At 53.7% G+C, this 20,175-nt stretch overlaps 1 protein-coding gene across 2 annotated transcripts in view; it reads left to right on the top strand.

The window, feature by feature from the left end:
* Tfeb (transcription factor EB) overlaps positions 1-17,190 on the top strand; it is a 51,636-nt gene extending 34,446 nt beyond the window's left edge. The window contains exons 2-9 of one of the 2 annotated variants that reach the window (XM_005359700.2): positions 8,991-9,225; positions 9,306-9,560; positions 10,030-10,110; positions 12,373-12,493; positions 12,584-12,640; positions 13,467-13,542; positions 14,002-14,149; positions 16,033-17,189. In XM_005359700.2, the coding sequence (XP_005359757.1) occupies positions 9,013-9,225; positions 9,306-9,560; positions 10,030-10,110; positions 12,373-12,493; positions 12,584-12,640; positions 13,467-13,542; positions 14,002-14,149; positions 16,033-16,512 (1,431 nt within the window). In that variant the 5' untranslated portion in view covers positions 8,991-9,012 and the 3' untranslated portion in view covers positions 16,513-17,189. Of the gene's footprint in view, positions 1-8,832; positions 9,226-9,305; positions 9,561-10,029; positions 10,111-12,372; positions 12,494-12,583; positions 12,641-13,466; positions 13,543-14,001; positions 14,150-16,032 lie in introns of those variants that run through there. The other variant, XM_005359699.2, reaches the window with a different exon arrangement.
* The last annotated feature ends 2,985 nt before the right edge of the window (positions 17,191-20,175 follow it).

The raw sequence follows: 20,175 nt of genomic DNA, 5'->3' as shown, positions 1-20,175 counted from the left end.
ACACACACCACACACTCATACACACACACATCCACACTGCACACTCATACACACACATATGCATACCACACACTCATACACACACCACACACACATCCACACCACACACTCATGTGCATACCACACACACATCCACACCACACATTCCATGCACACCGCACACCTGCCCACATACATGTTAGAAGAGAAGAGCAGAGGCAGGCCCCTGGCCACCCCAGTCTCTAGTCCAGCAGTGGACCCCACAGGCTGAGCTCCCTGTGGTCACTCACTGTTCTTGGGATGGGTCAACCTTTCCTATGCTCATGTTTGCTCAGGGCCCATCTTTGGAGTCTCCACATGTCTATTTCTGGACCTGCAGCTGTCACCTGTGAGGGTCAGGTCTGTGCTAAGTGTTCCCACTCAGCTAAGTAATGGCAGGCCACATTCTGCATGACAGCCCCGAGTGGCTTGGAGGCCAGTGACTGTCAGCTTAGATGCCATAGGTTAGCCTGGAGAGGCCTTCAGGGTGGGCCCTTGGGGGGGTCCTCAGGTGCCTGGGGATGCCCTCCGTCTACCTCAGAGTGGGGAGTGCAGGCAGGAGAGGCCCGATGTAGACGTTTATGAGCTACATGGTTCAAGTTTGTGCATTTAAAAATTACATTTACTTGTTCGTTAGGGGGCTCGAGAGTGCCACAGTGCACATGCGGGAGGTCAGAGGGGAGCGTGCATGAGTTGGTCCTGTCCTTCCTGTGTCCTGGGAACTGAACTTGCGCCATCACCTCGGCAAGTGCTGTTACTCACTGGCCTCAAATCTGTACGTTTCCTAGGGTCGATTAGGCATCTATAAATAGAAGAAAGACCCAAAGGCAGCTCTCAACTGCCTGTAACTCCTGTTGCGGAGGATCTGATGGCTCCTTATGGTCTGTCTCCCTAGGCACCTTCATGTACTGATGCACATATGGATGAGCAGGCATACACACACATACATAGAAATAAGAATATGTAAAAGGGTATAAAATATTGGGGCTAGAGAGATGGCTCAGAGGTTATGAGCACTTGTTACTCTTGCAGTGGACCAAAGTTCAGTTCCCAGCATCTACATGGTGGCTCACAACCATCCATGACTCCAGTCCCAGGATGTCTGACCGCTGCAGGCATCAGGCACACATGTGGTACATATACATACGTGCACATCGATTTTTAATTAAATAAATCTTTTAAAAAGTGCACACCACTGATCTCATCCTATTTTGGTACAAGACACATTCCAACCAAATAGTGCACAGATACTTGGGCCTTCCACCCAAACAGTGCACAGATCCAGGTGACGCCAGTGTGCTGTTCTCCAGGGTAGGAGGAAGCTGAGAGTCTTGTCGCTACCCTTCCTGACCTCTGGGAGCTGCTGGCCAGATGCTGGGATTGTAACGTGTTTTGCAGGTGTCTCCAATATTCTAGCCCCGGCCTGCCTGAGAGCCTGGGGAACTGGGAACTGCTCTTCTGCCTCTCTAAGGCCCCTTGCTGTGAACTTCATAATGAACACAAACTTTGGGAAGGAAACCATCTTTCAGAGGCTGCTCTCTGCTTTCCTGGAGCCCTGGTTGCGTGGGGCAAATGGACAGGTACCTGGAAGGCTCCTCTTCCTCAATGGAACAGAGACAAGGGGCTTAGGCTGTGGAGATGGCGATGGCTCAGGTAGTCAGGCACAGTAGCAAGCATCTCTAACCCCAGTGCTAGGGACACTGGAAACGGAGATGGGGGGTTCTGGAGTTCATTGCTCAGCCAGTCTAGCCTATTGGATAGTTCTGGATCAGCGAGAGACTTAGGAGGATAGTTAATGTCCACCTCTGATCTCCACATGCGTGTGCACACACATGCAGGCACGTCTATGTTCACACACACACAAGAAGAAAGTTTATTCAAGGACGTTACCCGTGAGCTCAGATACGATGACAGCGACAGCTTGTGTAGTGGTTTTCCATAACCAGGGTGTACACTGTAGAAAATCTGGTTCCAGCTAACAAAACAAGCCTGATTAGTGGGGAAACTGAGGCAGACATTGAGTCAGGCCCAAGGCTGACACTTGAGCCTTCTGCATTCCCATCCCAAGCCCACAGTTCTTTTTCTATCACAGAAGTGGCCTTGTCTTGGGATATGGGAATTGTGTGGCCATCCGTGCTAGTTTGCCCTCCCCTGCACTTTTGGGACAGGGTTTCAGGGAGCCTAGATTGGCCTTGAACTTCTGATCCTCCTGACCATGCATGCTGAGCAAGTTCTCTGCCCACTGAGCTACAATTCCTGGCCCCTGCATTGTTTCTTCTTGCCACCAGGCCTTTCGGCAGCAGAGGCTGCACAGAGAAGAGAGAACACCCTCCCAACCTAGAACCCTCTCCCCTGACTCCTTCCTTTCCTTCTGGTGTCCATTCCCCTGCCCAGGCACCCAGTCAAGAGGCCTTTGTCTAAGGTCATGGTTTCCTCGGATCGAGCCTGCAGCTCCCACACAGTGGAGGGAAAGAGCACCCTCCCACCACAGAGGCAGGCTGTAGAAAATTACTTAAGCAGGCACCCCAGCTCTGGGCTCACACTTTGCGGTTTCAGCTGCCAGACACGTGTTTTTCTGGGAATGCAGGAAACTGGCCCTGCCCTTTGAAGAAGGGTAACTGTGTCTCTTATGGTTGCCAATTCCAGACTGTTGCTGGACACCTTCCTGGCTCTGGGCTATATGAATGAGATCAGCTGCTGAGCCCTTTGATGGGTATGGTTCTTCTTCAAGGGGACTCCTAAAATCAAAGGTGCCCACCTCAGCCCAAAACAGGATGGGGGGGGTGTGGTTCCCAGTCCAGGGAAATCTGGGTTGCCAGGACTCAACCCTGATAGCAGCTCTGAGGCTTTTATGCCCCCACCTCTCTGTCTGTCTCTGTGATGCAGGGACAAACGCGCACTGTTGAGAATGAACTACAAAATTAAACCAGATTGGAGCTTCAGGGTGACGATGCTCGCTTGTAATCTCAGAAGTTGGGAAGTGGATGCAGGAGGATCAGGAGTTTGAGGTTACCTTTAGCTATATAAGGCCAGCCTGGGCTATAAGACACCCTGTCTCAAAAAACAAAACAAAAACAAACGAACAAAAAAAATTAGGTGGCTGGAGAGATAGCTCGGCAGTAGAGGCATTTGCTGCTCTTTCCAGAGAACCCAAGCTTGGTTCCAGCACCCGCTTCAGCAGCTCACAGCCACTCGGAAATCCAGATCCACCACCCTCTGTCGGTTTCCTTTGACATATGAACACAGGCACGCATGCATGCGCATGCGTACACACCATCTTTAAAACACACACACCCACTGAACACCCGTGCACTTATTGTCCGGAGAAACCAGTCATGATTTTGCGTATTTCATCCCAAGACATCTTCTTGCCCATGTGTCACACACTGTGTGCTGCAGACACAGCACACCATCAGGAGGTGACGGCAGATTTTATATAAAAGTGTGCATTTGTCCCTTTGCATAACCTCGTGCTGTCTGCCCCTAAGCACAGCGGAGGGATGAACCATAGTTTACTGAGCGGCCCTGGTACTGGACACTGAGACTTGATTTTTAGTTTATGTTTTTGATTATTTTGCTTTCATGTCTGTCTGTGTGCCTGGCACTCACGGCAATGAGACGGAAGTATCAGATCCCCCGGACCACGAGTTAAAGACAGCTATGAGTCCATGCATGGGTGCTGGGAGCGAATCCAGGTTCCCCAGGAGAGCAGCCAGTGCTCTGAGCTGCTGCCTCATCCCTCCAGCTACTTTATTGTTTTAGACAGGCTCTTGCTATCTAGCCAAGGCTGGGCTCAAACTTCTACTGTATCTTCCTGTTTTGATTTTGGAGTGCTGGGAGCGCAGGAATGAGTCACCATGCCCATCTTGAGACTGTTGTATTTCTACCTGATGTGTACTGACTGTATGTTTGCATACAAGTGTTTTCCACGTTTAGAATTCCTTCCTTGGCCTAATGAATATCTGTAATAATAATAATAATAATAATAATATAAAAAACACCTTTAGTGTGTGTGTGTGTGTGTGTGTGTGTGTGTGTGCGAGCACGTGCCACAGTGTATAAGTGGAGGCTCAGTGGACAACTTGTGGAAGTCAGTTTTTCCTTGTGGATTCTGGGGATCAAGTTCAGGTCCCCAGGCTTGGTGGCAGGTGCCTTTGTCCTTTGAATCATCTTGCTGACCCCCAGTTGCTCTTGAGTGACATCGTGGACTTGGTGAGGTCTGGAATGTTGGTGAAGGCAAGCTGTTTGCTATTCCTTCTCAGCTGTGCAAGGTTGGCCTCCCTCCCTCAGTGAACTCCAGAAAATGAAAACAATTAGGAGCGAGCAGCTGGACCAGTGCTCATAAACAAGTCAGCCTGTGTCACCAACACCTGCAGCCTCGCAGACCATTCCTGGCCCCCTCCCGCAGAGTGGCCCTTTCTCCCTCCCAGGCAGTCCCCCAAGGCTAACTGCAGCTTGACTTCTCACACAGTAGATGCTTTGTGCCTGCTTTTGAACTTTATATTTGTAGATGGAACTTTGTACATTTTTTGTTGTTGTTGTTGTTGTTATTGTTATTGGTGGTGGTTTTTTGAGGCAGGGTCTCTCTTCGTAGCCCTGACTGCCTTGGAACTGCCTGTGTAGACCAGGCTGGGCTTGAACTCACAGAGATCTGCCAGTCTGTCTCCTCTGCCTCTGCCTTCTGAGTGCTGGGATCAAAGGTATGCGCCACCACACCCAGCCTGGCCTCTATTGCGACACGTCAGTGAGGCCCGCGGCAGTGGAGTGTGGGGTCGGTGTTGAATGGCCACGCACAGCTTTTTGTCAGCGGGGAGGGGAGCCTGGCCAGGAGCTTGCTCTCTAGACCAGGCTGGCCTCAAATTCATAGAGATCTGCCTGCCTCTGCCATGGATTTCGGCTTTGAGATACAACTTTTATTTTATTTGTTTATTATTTATTGAGACAAGGTCTCATGTGTTAGATTCAGATTCTCTATGTAGCCAAAGATGACCTTAAACTTCTCTGTCCCTCACCCCACCTCTGTGTGCTGCAGTCATAGGCAGGTATACCACCTACCGTGCCCAGTTCACACAGTGCTGGGGACCCAACCCAGGGGGTTGTGTGCTAGGGAAGCCTCTACCAACTCAGCTACATCTCCAGGCCCAGTGGTCCAGTTTTTAAAGGTTCTACCAACAAGGCAGACAAATTCCCAAGAAGCCGGGTATGGGTGACAAACACCTCCCAGCATGTGGGAGACTGGGGCAGGAGGATCAGGAGTTTGTAGCCCTTGAACGTTTCTCCCAACACCGCGTTGAGAGGCAGTTCATTTGGTGGAGCATGCTTAGCACACAGGGAGCCCTGAAGTGGATGTCCGGCAGCGCACCAGGCCAGATGTGATAGTGTGCACAGCTGGAATCGTATCATTTGGGACGAGGAAGTAGAAGTGTCAGAAGTTACATGGCGAGTTCAAGAACAGCCTGGGACACATCAGTGCCTCTGCCACTCAGGGCCCCCACTTGTTCTGAGAAGGGCAGAGTTTGGGCCTGGAGAGTGTGACCTTGGGGGTGGGGGCACTGCTTTTCAGAGATGCGTTCAGACATGATCAGGATCAAATGGGGCTCCTTCCCATAGGCCTGTAGAAGCCAGCCAGCCTCGCACGAGTCACACGGGAGGGTACATGCCTCCTAAGTGGGGGGAACCACAGAAACAGGTTCCTCTCCTCCACCCTTCCCCAGAGGTGACCACTTGGAAGAGTTTCAGGTGCCAGGGAGTCCAGAAGAGTATGTTACAAGGAGAGGTGGGAGCGGCTGCCTTCTTCCTCCTGCTGCTTAGAGACTGTGGCTCCAGCCAAGCCATTCCGTCTCCGCGCCTCTGTTTCCTTCCTGTGGATGTCTAAAGGGTAGTCCTCTCCTGGACCAGCCTCCAGCATCCTTCTCCTGCCTAACAGGACTCAGGCTGTCCACTTTATTCTTTCCCCTCCTCCTCTTCTTCGACTTCGTGGTGTATCTTTGCTGTCTTCTTTCCTGGACACAAGACTTTTCCTTGACATCTCTGTCCTCCCATCCTGACTCCCACCCGTCTCCTTAGGAAAAGCTCTCCCAGCTTGTCCACACTCAGATGTGTGGTTAGGGAAGTTCAGACACTAGTGTGGGTGGAAGCGGAGGAGGAGGAGGCAGGGGGCTCACTGGGTCGTGACTAAGCCATCTCGGCTTTGGGCTGAGGCAGTCAGCCGAGGACCTGGGCAAATGACAGCTGGAAGTACCCAGTGGGTCCTGGTGCACAGATGGGGTTGGCAGTACCACGGGAAGAGGCAGGGACTTTCTGGGGCCACTGACCCCTTCCTTTAGGAGGTGGTGGTATCTGTCCTGTGGGTCCCATGTTCCTGGGCTTGCACAGGGGACCCTTTCCAGGCTTTGAGGGACAGGAAGGGAGGGGCACAAACACATGGACTGTCCCTGTCTCCTGGTTCATCCTGGCTAGCCCCCACTGAGGCTGATCAGCATATGGGGTCTCTCCTCCCTAGTTCCCATAAGCTCTTGGCCCTTACCATTCATTCTCCCAAGCTCGGCCAGGGAGGCTAGTTTGGCCGGCAGGAATATGGGGTACAGTAGCTCTGTCCGGGAGGTGCTAGGAATGGGAAAGTGTTTTCTGCCTGCTTCCTCCCTCAGAAGTCACTGGTACCCACCCCCGCTTAGCTAGACTCTCCATCTGTCCGGAGGCTGGAGAGGGGGTTGAATTCCACGTCCATTTCACAGACAGGGAGCTGAGGCTAATGCAGCCAGAGCATGGCCTATTGGGTCTAGCACAGTCCTTGAGGTAGCCAGGCCAACTCTTTGTCAGGGGAACAAGGGACTCCTTCTCCCTAGCCCTCCCTGAGCCGGCTGGCACGGCCAGGCCCCTTGGCCCCCACTGGCCATCTAAAGTCGAATTGTCCATGGAGGGGAGGTTGCTGGCTGCCTAGTGGATGTGCGGGGCTGCATCTGGTCAGAGCCAGGGGTCTGTTGGCAGTGTGGCTAACAGGCTGTGATGTGAAGACAGGGGCACCCCTCTGTAAGAGCTGGAGACGTGCAGTGGGGGCTGCAGCTGGGAGCTGCTACGGAATGGGGGAGGGTGCAGAGTCAGGGCCTGGGTTGTAGGGGGCTGCCCTGCCGACATGGGCTGCTCAGGCCTTCGCTGGGCAGCGAATGGAAGATGGGGGGGAAGGTTGCTGTGTGCTACAGGACAGACAGAATGGTAGGTATCCTCACTCCATTAGGGAGCTGCGGGAGATAGTGGATGGAGTCCTGGTTGGGCATCTGTGACCTGGGCTCCACTTCTGCCCCAGCTCCCCAGAACCTGGGGTGTGTCCTAGCTGTGTCTCACTGCCCGGTGCCTTTGTTTCCCTTCTTCATGAGAAGACCATGGTTTGTGGTTGAGCAAGGACTTCCCAGCATTGCTGATGGAGGCCTTGGATCCCAGTTTGAAAACCCTGGTTAGATTGTGCACCCGCAGACTGCCAGGCAGTACGCAAGCGGCAGAGAGGAAGATGCTGTTTACAGAGGAGGAAACTGAGTGAGGCTTTAGGAGGTTAAGCAGCTTGCCCAAAGTCACACAACAAAGTGAGAACCCGGGCTCTGTGTCCACCTGCTCATGGGAAAGCCCTCTCTCTTGCCAAATCCCTCCCCTCCCTGACTGCCCTCCCAGGGACTCAGGTACCCCAAGCCCTGTGCCTTTCAGTCTGGACTGTCCTTGAGAAGTCACTGGGTTCTGCTTTTTTATTTGTGGCCCAGTGAGAGGAAGAGACTTGCCCAGTCACCTAGTGGCTTAGGGAGAGTGCAGGCCCAGTTTGGGGGCTCATTGGGTTTCACCCTTTCACCTCCCAGCCTAGGTTGGGGGCCTCAGTCACCCTTCCCCACAGTGGGTCAAGCTCCGAGCTCCGAACAGTGAGGAGCCCGAAGCTGCCCCTTCTACATAGGACTAGCCCTGCCTGGGGGCCCTCCTTTCTCACTGAGACTGTGGGATCCAGGAGCCAGGGGACTACGTGTCTAGTGTCTGACTCACGGATCATATCCATTCTCTCCCTTCTCCTCCATTGGTGTCTGCCTCCCACACCAGAGGCTAGAGGCCGAAGGTGCAGCAGTAAACAGATGAAATGTGTGCCCTCAAGGGACTTACATTCCTAGTAAGGGACAGACAGCGAATACAATAACAAACTTAAGCCAAAAAATGCCCCGTCCTAGATGGTGGCATCTGATACCGAGAGGCAAGGCAGGGGGAGGGGATAATGCCATTTTATCACAGTGGTCCCTAAACGGCACCCTAAGCTGACATTTGAGTCTTGGAAGAGGTTAAGACGTGAGCCTTGATGGTATTTGTAGAAAGAATGTTCCAGGTGGAGGGACAGCAAGTGCAAAGGCCCCGAGGTGGAAACACGCCTGGGGTGTTTGAAGGCTAGTTTAGGGGGTGTGGCTGGAGTGGGTAGAACAAGGGGGGGGGAAGCGTGTGGGGGTGGGAGATCTAAGGGGGGCCACGAAGACAGCAGATTTCAGGGGCCTCTGCGGCCATGTCTTAGGCTTTTGCTCTGAGTGAACAGGAGCCACGGGAGAGTTCTGAGCAGAGAGCAGACAGGAACTAGCAGCATGGTGGAACTTCTGGCAGATGGTGGGGGAGGAGCCACGAGCATCTGGAGGCTCCTCAGGCCCTCAGAGAAGGCGTGGCACGGGCTGGGCTAGGGAGGGGCAGGAGAGAGGATGGAGCTGAGGCCAGGTATGAAATGCTCAGGACGGGGATGTGACGGAGGGACCACAGGTGGGCTCCTACCGTCACTCTGGTCTAGGAGTCAGGGGACTTGGGCTCATGGCTCAGCTCGCTCAGTGGCCTTGGGCAAATCCCCTCTGTCAGGACTCAGTTTCTCCTTCTGGGCAGTGGGAGCAACCGTACTTGTGCCAGCCCACGTTTAAAGACTATGAGGAGGAGGATGACTGCTTCACGGACCTGTCTCCTCTCGACTGCAGGGAGCCCGAACCAGCAGCTGCCATGGCGTCACGCATCGGGCTGCGCATGCAGCTCATGCGGGAGCAGGCGCAGCAGGAGGAGCAGCGAGAGCGCATGCAGCAGCAGGCCGTCATGCATTACATGCAGCAGCAGCAACAGCAGCAGCAGCCGCAGCTGGGAGGCCCACCCACCCCAGCCATCAACACCCCGGTCCACTTCCAGTCGCCACCACCTGTGCCTGGGGAGGTGCTGAAGGTAGGGCCTCTGCCCCCACTGATTTCTGTCCTGCTCCATGAGTCCCATCCCCTCTACAGCTGTGCCTTCCCCTTCCCCAGGTGCAGTCCTACCTGGAGAACCCCACCTCCTACCACCTGCAGCAGTCCCAGCACCAGAAGGTGCGGGAGTACCTGTCAGAGACCTACGGGAACAAGTTTGCGGCCCACATCAGCCCAGCCCAAGGCTCCCCGAAGCCCCCACCAGCAGCATCCCCTGGGGTGCGGGCTGGACACGTACTGTCCACCTCAGCAGGCAACAGTGCCCCCAACAGTCCCATGGCCATGTTGCACATCAGCTCCAACCCTGAGAAGGAGGTGAGTGAGGCCTGCCGGCTTGGTGTCTGTCAGCTGTGGCGCTCTGGGAAAGTGGTTTTAGTGGAAGAAGTGGAGCTGTGTCTGCAGGGAGCTCCAGTCTCAGGGGGACACAGTCCTGCCTCTAGGGAGCCCTGTTCTGTGTCTGCAGGGAGCTCCAGTCTCAGGGAGACACAGTCCTGCCTCTAAGGAGCCCTGTTTTGAGGAGAGTTGCCATCTTCTTGTAAGGGGATAGGGCAGACTCAGACGAAAGCCCAGTGCTCTTGTAGCCCTGGATAGGTGTGTCAAGAACTCCCTGGCAAGGGATAGGTCCTGGGGACAAGCCTAAACCAGCCTTAGGCTCAGCCGAAGGCCCTTTCTCTGGTTCATTTCCTCCTCTAGAGGAGCAGGTTGGGTGAGGTGGTGTTGGGGTAGGTGGATGGCTGCCGCTCTTCAGGTAGGTCATCCCCAAATGAACTTTTCTCTCTTCTAGTTTGATGATGTCATTGACAACATTATGCGCCTGGACAATGTGCTGGGCTATATCAATCCTGAGATGCAGATGCCAAACACGGTACTCTTGGGCTGGACTGGGCTGGGCTGGGGGACACACATAGTGGTTCCAGAGCTGGTGTCTGTGGAGGCAAGACTGTGGCAAAGACTCAGGACTCTGAGTAGAATTGAACCAACGAAGACAGGCTGGGTATGGTTAGTCCAGCACTTTGGAGGCAGAGGCAGGTGAATCTCCGGAAGTCCGAGGCCAGGCTGGCTCCATAGTGAGTTCTAGGACAATTGGAGCCACATAAGTGAGGCCTTGCTTCAGAAGAAGAGAAGACAGACATGCCCCAGCCTTGGCCAGTGTGTGTGATGGGGTGGTCTCAGGGAGCTCCCTGAGTGGGTAGAGAAGAGGCTAGGAGAACCTTCCAGAGCTGCAGTGTGTCCAAAGACAGTCAGTCTGTCTTGAGCAGATCATCCCCCTCCTCTTGCTGTGTCCAGGGTTGAAGGTTTGTGTTACTCGGAAGGGCTTGCCTTGTCCCCAACCACAGAACCCTTCCCTCGGTCACTCTTGTCTGTATGACCATTCTGAGGGTCTCACTGACTTAGGTGGGGAGGGAGAGGCCTAGGTAGCAGATGAGGAGCAGGCTTGGATCAAGAGATCTGGACTTTCTGTACCTCCTCCCCCATTTTGACTCCCCTGTCTACTCAGCTGCAAAATGGGGTGATACCTTTTACCCCACAGGGCTACGGGGAGATTAGAAGGGACGAAAAAGAGGGTGGGGCCGGAGAGATGGCTCAGTGGCTGACAGGTGAAACCACTCTTGCACAGCCCACACTTGGGAACTCACCCACGTCGGTGACCTGCAACTCCAGCTCCAGGGATCCCACGCCCTCTGTGGGCTCTGTGGCTGCCGGCACAAACCCGCGTTTGGACACAGACATATACATAAAATTTAAATGCAAAACTGAAATAAAAATAAAAAAGAAGACAAAATAGAGGGTGAGAAGAATTAGTTTCAATCAGGCAAACCTGGAGCCACCTCCTCTCAGGGCTCACCTGACAGAGGCTGGAGCCACCACCTCTCTTGGGGCTCACCTGTGTCGGGGTCCGATGCTAACCCAGACCCTCAATTATTTCTCTTGACCATACCCCAACATAAACTATCTCTCCCTGGACCAGCGTGTTTCTCTGTAGCTTTTGGAGCCTGTCCTGGAACTAGCTCTTGTAGACCAGGATGGCCTCAAACTCACAGAGATCCGCCTGCCTCTGCCTACCAAGTGCTGGGATTAAAGGCATGCGCCACCACCGCCCGGCCACAATTTATATGGCTTTTTCGGGAGGGAGATTCTCAGTGGTCCCTCCTGAAGTCCTGAGTTCACATCCTGAAAAATTATTCCTATTTATTCTCCAGCCTTTATACTAAAACTTAATTTAGGGGAAATACATTAGCATTCTGTCTCCTAGGCAACCAGGTGAATGGCTTCTTGTCTCCTTCTGCCCGTCTGCTCTGTAAACTAGCTGCAGGAGACTTGAATCACCATTTCTACCAGGCATCCTCTAAATTACAAAGAAAGGAACAACAACATCCTGACCCTTTGTTAGGACAGTGACACCTGTCTGTGGGGCTACAGGACCACCTCAGGTGGGGCCTATGGCTTCAGAGCCTGGCTGCCACACCATATAGAAATATGGGCCTACAACCTGCCAGAGACTGGAGCCACCACCTTCCTTGGGGCTCACCTGCCAGAGGCTGGAGCCACCGCCTTTCTTGGGGCTCACCCCTTTGCTCTGGTTGGTCCTTTGGCTTGAGTATTGCCATGCCACTGAGAGAAAGTCCTGGGGGAGGCAGAGTCAGTCTGGTGGCATTGCCAGGGCAAGCAGGAGGGGGAGCCCAGCTCAGACCTGTTGCTCACAGACACCGAGGCCAGGAAACCAGGTTCTCCAGTTAATTATCCCTCTCTGGCTCCTGTTTACACAGTGAATCTCTGGGCCTGTGCTGGCTCTTGCCTGGCTCTGTGGTAGATCTTTTCCAACCCTGCTACATTGCCTTCTGTGCTGCTGCTCTGTTGAATTCCATACTCTCAGAAGAACTCAAACTCCCAAACGAATTGAGCCCCTCCCTGCGGCTTAATCCCTGCATAGGTTAGGTTCCTCTCCAGCCTCCGCCCTGGCCAGGGGCTCCTGAGGGCAGGGCTGCTCTGGGCCACACGTTCCTCAGCACACCGAATCCTGGAGAAGGGGCTCAGGGGTAATTTTAGCACTTCAGGAACAGCTGCTCCTGGCACCATGGGTCCTGGTGAGGACTTACCAAGTCCCCCTCCACTCCTTCCTCTACAGCTACCCCTGTCCAGCAGCCACTTGAATGTGTACAGCGGTGACCCCCAGGTCACAGCCTCCCTGGTAGGTGTCACCAGCAGCTCTTGCCCTGCTGACCTGACCCAGAAGCGAGAGCTAACAGGTACTGCCGTCCTCTCCCCTATACCCTTGGGGCTCCGGAGTCCTTTTTTCTCTCTTCTTCCCACCACCTCTCTCTTTCTCTGGCCTCCAGATGCTGAGAGCCGGGCCCTGGCCAAGGAACGGCAGAAGAAGGACAATCACAACCTGAGTGAGTTCCACCCTTCCCTCATCTTACCCTGCTGAGAAGCCAGAGTCTGCCTCTCTCCCCACCAGCCGCCCTGTACCGTCTCAAACCACCCATCTTTCGGCCGCCTTTCACCAGGCCAGCGATTCTCCACCGGGGGTCACAGGGCCTGATCTGCCACAAGGATATCCTACGTGTCAGATATTTATATTATGATTAGTAACAGTAGCAAAATTACAGTTATAAAGTAGCGATGAAAATAATCTTATTTTCACTTTATTTCAATATGAGGAGTTTGAGAACCACTGCATTAGGTCTTTTTAGGAAAATGGGAGGGACCGCTGGGTGGAATTTTCTTGAATTTTCCAGTTCACTGGATTTCATTCTTCAGGGCCTCGGGCAATAGGAGTGGAAGAGATTGCCCCAGGCAGCTCTCTTGCTAAAACTGACTCCTGACCCTGCCCCCTAATTGTCTAAACTGCACCCTGACCCTCCCCAGCCTCCAACCCCAACCCCAACCTGCATGTCTGTCTGTCTGTCTGTCTGTCTGTCTCTCTCTCTCTCTCTCTCCTATCCCTCCTTCCATTTTCTTTTTTGTTTTTTTGACACAGAGTTTCTCTATGTAACCTGGCTATCCTGGAACTCACTCTGTAGATCAAACTAACCTCATACTCACAGAGATCCCCCTGTCTTTGCCTCCCAAGTGCCGGGATTAAAGCACCATACGAGACTTGAGTCCCTTTTATTCTAAACTAAGACTTTCTATGGGGTGCCTGCCATCTAGGTTGGGGGCTTCTCTTAGGTGGGTTCCCAGTGTTCTAACCATGCACTCTAAAATCTTAATCTGTAGTTGAGAGGAGACGCAGGTTCAACATCAATGACCGCATCAAGGAGCTGGGAATGCTGATCCCCAAGGCCAATGACCTGTGAGCAGGTTTCTGGAGGGAGGGGAAGGGTCTGGGCTGGGCAGAGGCTGCAGACATTATCAGTTCTCAATTGCTAAAGGCAGTGATGGAGGCAGTGTGTTTGAGAAGAGAATATTCCTGCCTCTGCTGGGTCAAGACAGCTTCTGTAGGGGAAGGAGACTTTGGGGTAAAGGGGGGACTTCCTGGAGGACTCATGCTGGGAAAGAGGGTGAAAGACCCTGATGGAGAGGTGAGAGACACAGGGCAGGAGTGAGAGCTGAAGGCGAGAGATGGGCTGGGCAGATTGCTTGGTCCCAAGGATTAGTGAGGAGCTGGACAAATTTCCACAGACAAATCCCCTCTACTCAAGGCTAGGTAGAGGGGTGGAAGCAGCTGGGACTCTGAACCAAGCCTAGTGTTAGGGAGACCTGGCCGGGCCTCTGGGTGCTCACCTCTGACTCCGTGTGGTTGTGGCTGCAGGGATGTGCGCTGGAACAAGGGCACCATTCTCAAGGCATCTGTGGATTACATCCGGAGGATGCAGAAGGACCTGCAGAAATCCCGAGAACTGGAGAACCACTCTCGGCGCCTGGAGATGACCAACAAGCAGCTCTGGCTTCGCATCCAGGTCTGGCCCTGACTTTGGGCTCCTTGGGTGGCTTTCACTGATCTCATCTGGTTCCTGAGTCCTGGGGTGGGACATAAATGCTGCCCATCAATCAGGAAGCTGCGTCAGTCAGGATGTGATACCTCAGTGAAATGAACCCCAGTTCCTTCCGTTCTGTGAGACCCTCATCCTGCAGTCCACACTGGGGACCAGGCAGGTCTATTCTTCTTAAAGTCAGATACTTGTGTTTTGCCCCACTTTTCAAAAAAAAAAAATTTAGCTGGGCGGTGGTGGCACACGCCTTTAATCTCAGCACTCAGGGAGGCAGAGGCGGGCGGATCTCTGTGAGTTCAAGGCCAGCCTGGTCTACAGAGCTAGTTCCAGGACAGACTCCAAAGCTACGGAGAACCCTGTCTAGAAAAAACAAAAACAAAACAAAACAAAATTTATATTCTGAGAGATGGAATTTCTCTTTGTAGAGCAGGCTGCACTGAAGATTATAGTCCTCCTGCCTCAGCTTCCCAAATGCTGGGGTTGCAGGAATAGGCCACCGTCCCTGACTCTGCAGGTGTCTGTGAGGCGCCAGACCTCACCCCTGCTCACATATCCTTGGGCAATGGAAAGTAGACCCTGCACAGGTGGCAATCACCTGGGCAAACTGAGGAGCAGGGTTGAGAGTTGGCACCGCACTGGAGCTGGGACTCTGTTCCTGGCTGTATTGAGGCCCCCAAGGCTGGTCCTCTACAACAGTGGTTCTTACCCTTCCTAAAGCTGCGACCATTAATACAGTTCCCCATGCTGTGGGGACCCCCAGCCACAGAATTATTTTCATTGCTACTTCATAACTGTAATTTTGCTACTGTTATGAATTGTAGTGTAGGGGCTGGAGAGATGGCTCAGAGGATAAGAGCATTGCCTGCTCTTCCAAAGGTCCTGAGTTCAATTCCCAGCAACCACATGGTGGCTCACAACCATCTGTAATGAGTCTGGTGCCCTCCTCTGGCCAGGCATATACATAGACAGACTATTGTATACATAATAAATAAATATTAAAAAAAGATTTATTAAAAAAATAAATAAATAAATGAATTGTAGTGTAAATATTTTTGGAGATAGAAATTTGCCAAAGGGGCTATGAGCCACAGGTTGAGAACCACTGCTCTAAACATAAGCTTATTAGACCAGCTTATTAGACCATAGGGTTTTGTTGGTTTTTTTTAAAGGTTTTTTTTTTTCCCTCTGTGTAGTTTGGAGTCTGTCCTGGAACTAGCTCTTGTAGAGCAGGCTGGCCTCGAACCTGCCTCTGCCTCCTGAGTGCTGGGATTAAATGTGTGTGCCACCACCACCTGCTACCACTGCCCGGGGACCACAGGCATTAACCTTTCTTTTTAAAGATTTATTTTATTTATTGTGTATACAATGTTCTGCCTCCATGTATGCCCGCACGCCAGAGGAGGGCGCCAGATCTCATCACAGATGGTTGTGAGCCACCATGTGGTTGCTGGGAATTGAACTCACGACCTTTGGAAGAGCAGCCAGTGCTCTTAACCACTGAACCATCCTCTCCATTCCCCTGGCTTTAACCATTGATTGTTCCCACCTAAGCACACAGACAATTGAAGTGGAAACTGAACTTTGGACTAAACTTGTCCTTAACACATGCCGTGCCTTTTGGTAATTCCTCTTCCCACCTCACTCAGACAAGTCTATTTCAATTTCAATTCTTGAGAGAAAGCCGACCAAGGTGCTCTGTGTTGGCTCGACAAGCCGCGGACCAGCTGTGACTTGGGAGAGATGCTGTGCTCTTGAGTGTAGCGGGAGGGGCGGGCGAGCGTGGCGGCTCCGGGCAGGGTGGCCTGGTGCTGGCATCACATGTCTCTTACGGCTCCTTCTGCTCCCCACAGGAGCTGGAGATGCAGGCACGGGTCCACGGCCTCCCCACGACATCGCCATCCGGCGTGAACATGGCTGAGCTGGCCCAACAGGTGGTGAAGCAGGAACTACCCAGTGAAGACGGCCCAGGGGAGGCGCTCATGCTGGCGCCTGAGGTTCCCGACCCTGAGCCGATGCCGGCTCTCCCTCCGCAGGCCCCACTGCCCCCAGCCGCCCAGCCACAGTCCCCTTTTCATCACCTGGACTTCAGTCACAGTTTGAGCTTTGGGGGTGGGGGTGATGAGGGGCCCACAGGCTACCATGATCCCCTGGGGACAGAGCATGGCTCCCCGTTCCCCAACCTGTCCAAGAAGGATCTGGACTTAATGCTCCTAGATGACTCCCTGCTACCCCTGGCCTCCGACCCCCTCTTTTCTACCATGTCCCCTGAGGCCTCCAAGGCCAGCAGCCGCCGGAGCAGCTTCAGTATGGAGGAGGGCGATGTTCTGTGACCCTGGCTGCCCCTGTGCCAAGGAGCAGGGGCTGCCTGGGGGCTGGGAGGACCGGGCAGAACCCTCCTATCCCTCAGGCTGCAGTTGGTGTGAAGTAGCCGCCTACCCTGCCTCTCCTTCCCTTTGGTCGGCCCCTGTTTGGACTTAGTGCCTGCCTGGCTGCAGATGGGCTAAGCCCTGCCGCTCGGCTTAGAGCCCCCTCCTCTGGGGGCAGTACTATGAATTGTGATGTGGAAGAACAAGGGTGAGGTGAAAGAATATGAGGAATAAGAAGAAACCCTGGTAGGGGAGCCCCTCTCTCGGAGCCCGGGCCCCTCCATGAAGGACATTTTGGAGAAGGTATAAGAAGTACCTCTGAGGTAGTAGCTGGCCTGGGGGTGCCTAGGCCTGCCTTCCTGGGACTAGATGGCACCCAGCCTGTCCTCCCAGCCTGATACTTCCCCCACAGGTGGGGCACCCACCCCCCTTTGGTGCTAACAGCTCTCCCCTGGCGGTATGAGGGTGGGGTGGCCACAAGAGGAGTCTGGGTTCAGGGTGGAGAGTACCCCCGCCCCCAGACCCCCCACTTTGTGCCTTTAGTAAACACTGTGCTTTGTATTATTTGTTCTGGCTCTGCGGTGCATGCGGCCTCAGCTCACAACACGCGGGAGCCAGCCCAACGGGCCCCATCCAGGATCCAGAATTCAAGTGCGCCTTGCTTGAGTAGCACTGACTCCTAGGGAGGAGAGAGAAACAACTTTTGTAGTGTGAGGCTAGGGGGAATGTGTCTCACTGAAGCCACGAGGTGGCGCTGCAGCCATGCTGGTCCCTCAGCTCCAGCAGTGGTCCGAACAGCTATGCTGTTGGGGATGGGTGGGTCTGCTCCCAGCCGCTTCTCTAGGTGTGTTGCTCTGGCTGGCCCGTCTTCTAGTGGGACCCTCAGCATTCTTCCCCTGTCTGGGTAGCTACAAACCAGCTGGAGATGATTGCCAGGCTGTGTCTTTATGGCTATGGGGAAATGGACCCGCTTGAACTTGTTTTGGAATAGATGGGAGCAGAGGACCCTGGCTGGGAGTCTGCTCCAGCGCTGTGCAGTGGTGGGGTTCTAGGACCCCTTTGCTCCGGATTCTGGGGTGTTAGACCTTTTGCCTGGATGGGCAAGTGAACCTGATGGCCAAGGAGGGCCTTTGTAGATTTTGCTTGGTTCCTCAATTTTCAAGGCTCTTCTGCCGGGGACCAAAATGGATTTCTCTTCAGAGGGTCCCCAAAGGCCAAAGAAGCCTAATTTAAAAAAAAAAATTAAAATCCAGTATGAAAATGACTAAGAGGGTAATTTCCTCTTCGAAGAACAAGAGATCAAATCAACATTCGAGCAATTAACGTGCGGAGAAAGGGCGCCAAACGGTTCGGGTGAGGTGGCACTGGGCTGGCTGAGCTCAAAGATTAATCTCAAGGTCAGTTGGAGCCTTGGATGACCTTGTAGAGCCTGAGTTCACCTGCCTTAACTCCTTCCAGTTCAGGGTCCTTCTCCATTGCCTGGGATCTACCCTCCCTCTGAGACTCCTGGCGTGAACCCTGAACTCTGGCTGCAGTTAACTGGAGCCTGGGATGTGGGTGGGGTCCACAGACTCTGGGGCCAGCACTTCTGGTGGTTGGTGGATCTGGAGTGACGTGGGAAGCTGACTTCTACGTCCTCATATAACCCCTCAAAACCCTAAGCTACCCCTGTCACCGAGGCCCGCAGCTTCCTGGTCTCAGGGCTCCTGCTGCGTGGGCCGTGGGTCAGGATGGCACTTCCAACAGGACCAGGGTGAGAGTGGGGTTCTGTCCACACGGGGGCGCACAGGCTCAGACAGCAATCTGGGGAGTTGGTCTCAGGGCAGAGCGAGGAGCAGTTCACACTGCTTGGCTGGGTGGTTCCCTCCCGCCTGGGGCTGCTGGTGTCCAACGCAGACTCTGTCTCCAGCACTTCACGTCTCCAGAAAATGTTTATCTGAGACTGGGTGGCAAGACCCTCACCTGTGACTGGAAAGGAGTCGGGCTGGGGGTTATGACTGATCCCAGTCAAATAGGGGACTCTTCTTCATCCCTCGATGGAGGGTAACCCTTGGGACATCTGCAAGGGAACGTCTCGTTAAGACTGAGTCCAAAGCGCTGTGAAGAAAGATGGCCGCGCTGACCCTTCCAGAGAGGTAGCCCCTTTCAAGCCTTGGGGGCAAAGTATGGTGGGATGAGGTCCCAGCAGCCATAGCTTCCTTGGGTCCCATGTGAGAGGACCCAAAGGAGGAGCTGGCGGAGCAGAGATGGGGCACATGCATAGCGTCCTGTCCCCTCAGCTCCAGGTCCTAGCCTGTCTGTCCGTCCACACCAGCTCCTCCCTCTTCCCAGGTTGCCAGTTTTGGATTGCCTGACATCTCCAGGGACAGCTGGGATCTCAGAAGGCCCTGCTTGGCATTCCTAGCTCCACCATTCTTTTAAGTGATTCTTCATTTGCTGTTTTGTGACCTTTGACAAGCTGAGGGTGTGAGACCCTCTGTGCAGCACACAGACTCAGTCCTGATTTCAGGAACTCCTGCCCCGCCCACCTCAAACCCTAGCCCCTCCCCTGACCTCTGAGCGCCCTGGCTGGCCATTGGAGCAACTGGAAAGAGCCCCTTTAATGCCCTTCCTGCTCCACTTCCCAGGGCCTCCAGACCCATGGTCCTATGTCCACCCCCTCCTGGTGTCTTCCAGAATCATCTCTTCCTTGCTCTCTCTTTTCTGAGGGGGGCAGTGGAATTTATACAATATTTAAGCAGCCAGAGCCTGGTCCTGGAAGATATTATTAATGTAAAAGGGATGGGCCGCAAATGCTTCTGGACCTGGTTACAATTAGACGGCGATTTTTCTAAAGGTCAATGAATTCAGATAATATCCACAGGGGGGAGAGAAATTTAATACCTTTTTAGTGAATTAATTAATTATAATATTATATCGGCTTGGGGTTCTTTTCCAGAGTGATTAAGGCAGCGATCTGTCTTCTGTGAGCTGGCTGACATGAGGACCCTGTCACGGGCTTGGAGAATGGGGCCCTTCACTCTCCGCACAGGCGGTGGGAGTTGGGGAGGAGGCAGGAAGCGCACGGAGTTGCAGCAGGTGGGATGACTGCGGAGCCCAGTTCTTCCACCTGCACTCCCAAGCCTGCTTCCAGTTCCACCGAGCCTCATCCCACAGTTATACTTGGGGAAACTGAGGCTCGTGGACTGCCAGATCTTGTGTGAGCATGATGGCGGATGACTGCCAGGCAGAACTGACTGGAAACGCCTTCTCCGTCCATCCCCTAAGTCAGACGATCTGGACAAGCAGGCCTCCATCAGGAAAGCTGGGATGTGGCACCTGCTCCTCCTGTCAGGAAACCATTTCCAGGGTGTGGAGTGTGTCTGTGAGCCTGCGGGGCTGCTGAAGAGGAGCTGAGATTCCTGTCCCCGGAAGACCTGAGCACAGACACGTTTGTTCCCATCTTCAGTTACGCAGTCATTCAACAAACCTTCCTGGCACACCGCTTTGTCCCACGGGAGACAGGCTGAAATCGCCATTCTAGAGTCACAGCTGTTCTTGGAGCAATGAGAGTGGGAGCCCTTTGCAGCTAGGGGGCATCCCCGGGCATCTGCTGAGCCCTTTGCAGCTAGGGGGCATCCCCGGGCA

Source organism: Microtus ochrogaster, linkage group LG2 (assembly GCF_000317375.1).
Source record: "Microtus ochrogaster isolate Prairie Vole_2 linkage group LG2, MicOch1.0, whole genome shotgun sequence".
In the NCBI taxonomy this organism is placed as follows: Eukaryota; Metazoa; Chordata; class Mammalia; order Rodentia; family Cricetidae; genus Microtus; species Microtus ochrogaster.
Note: the sequence above shows the minus strand (reverse complement) of the source record. Positions and strands in the feature narration are given on the sequence as shown.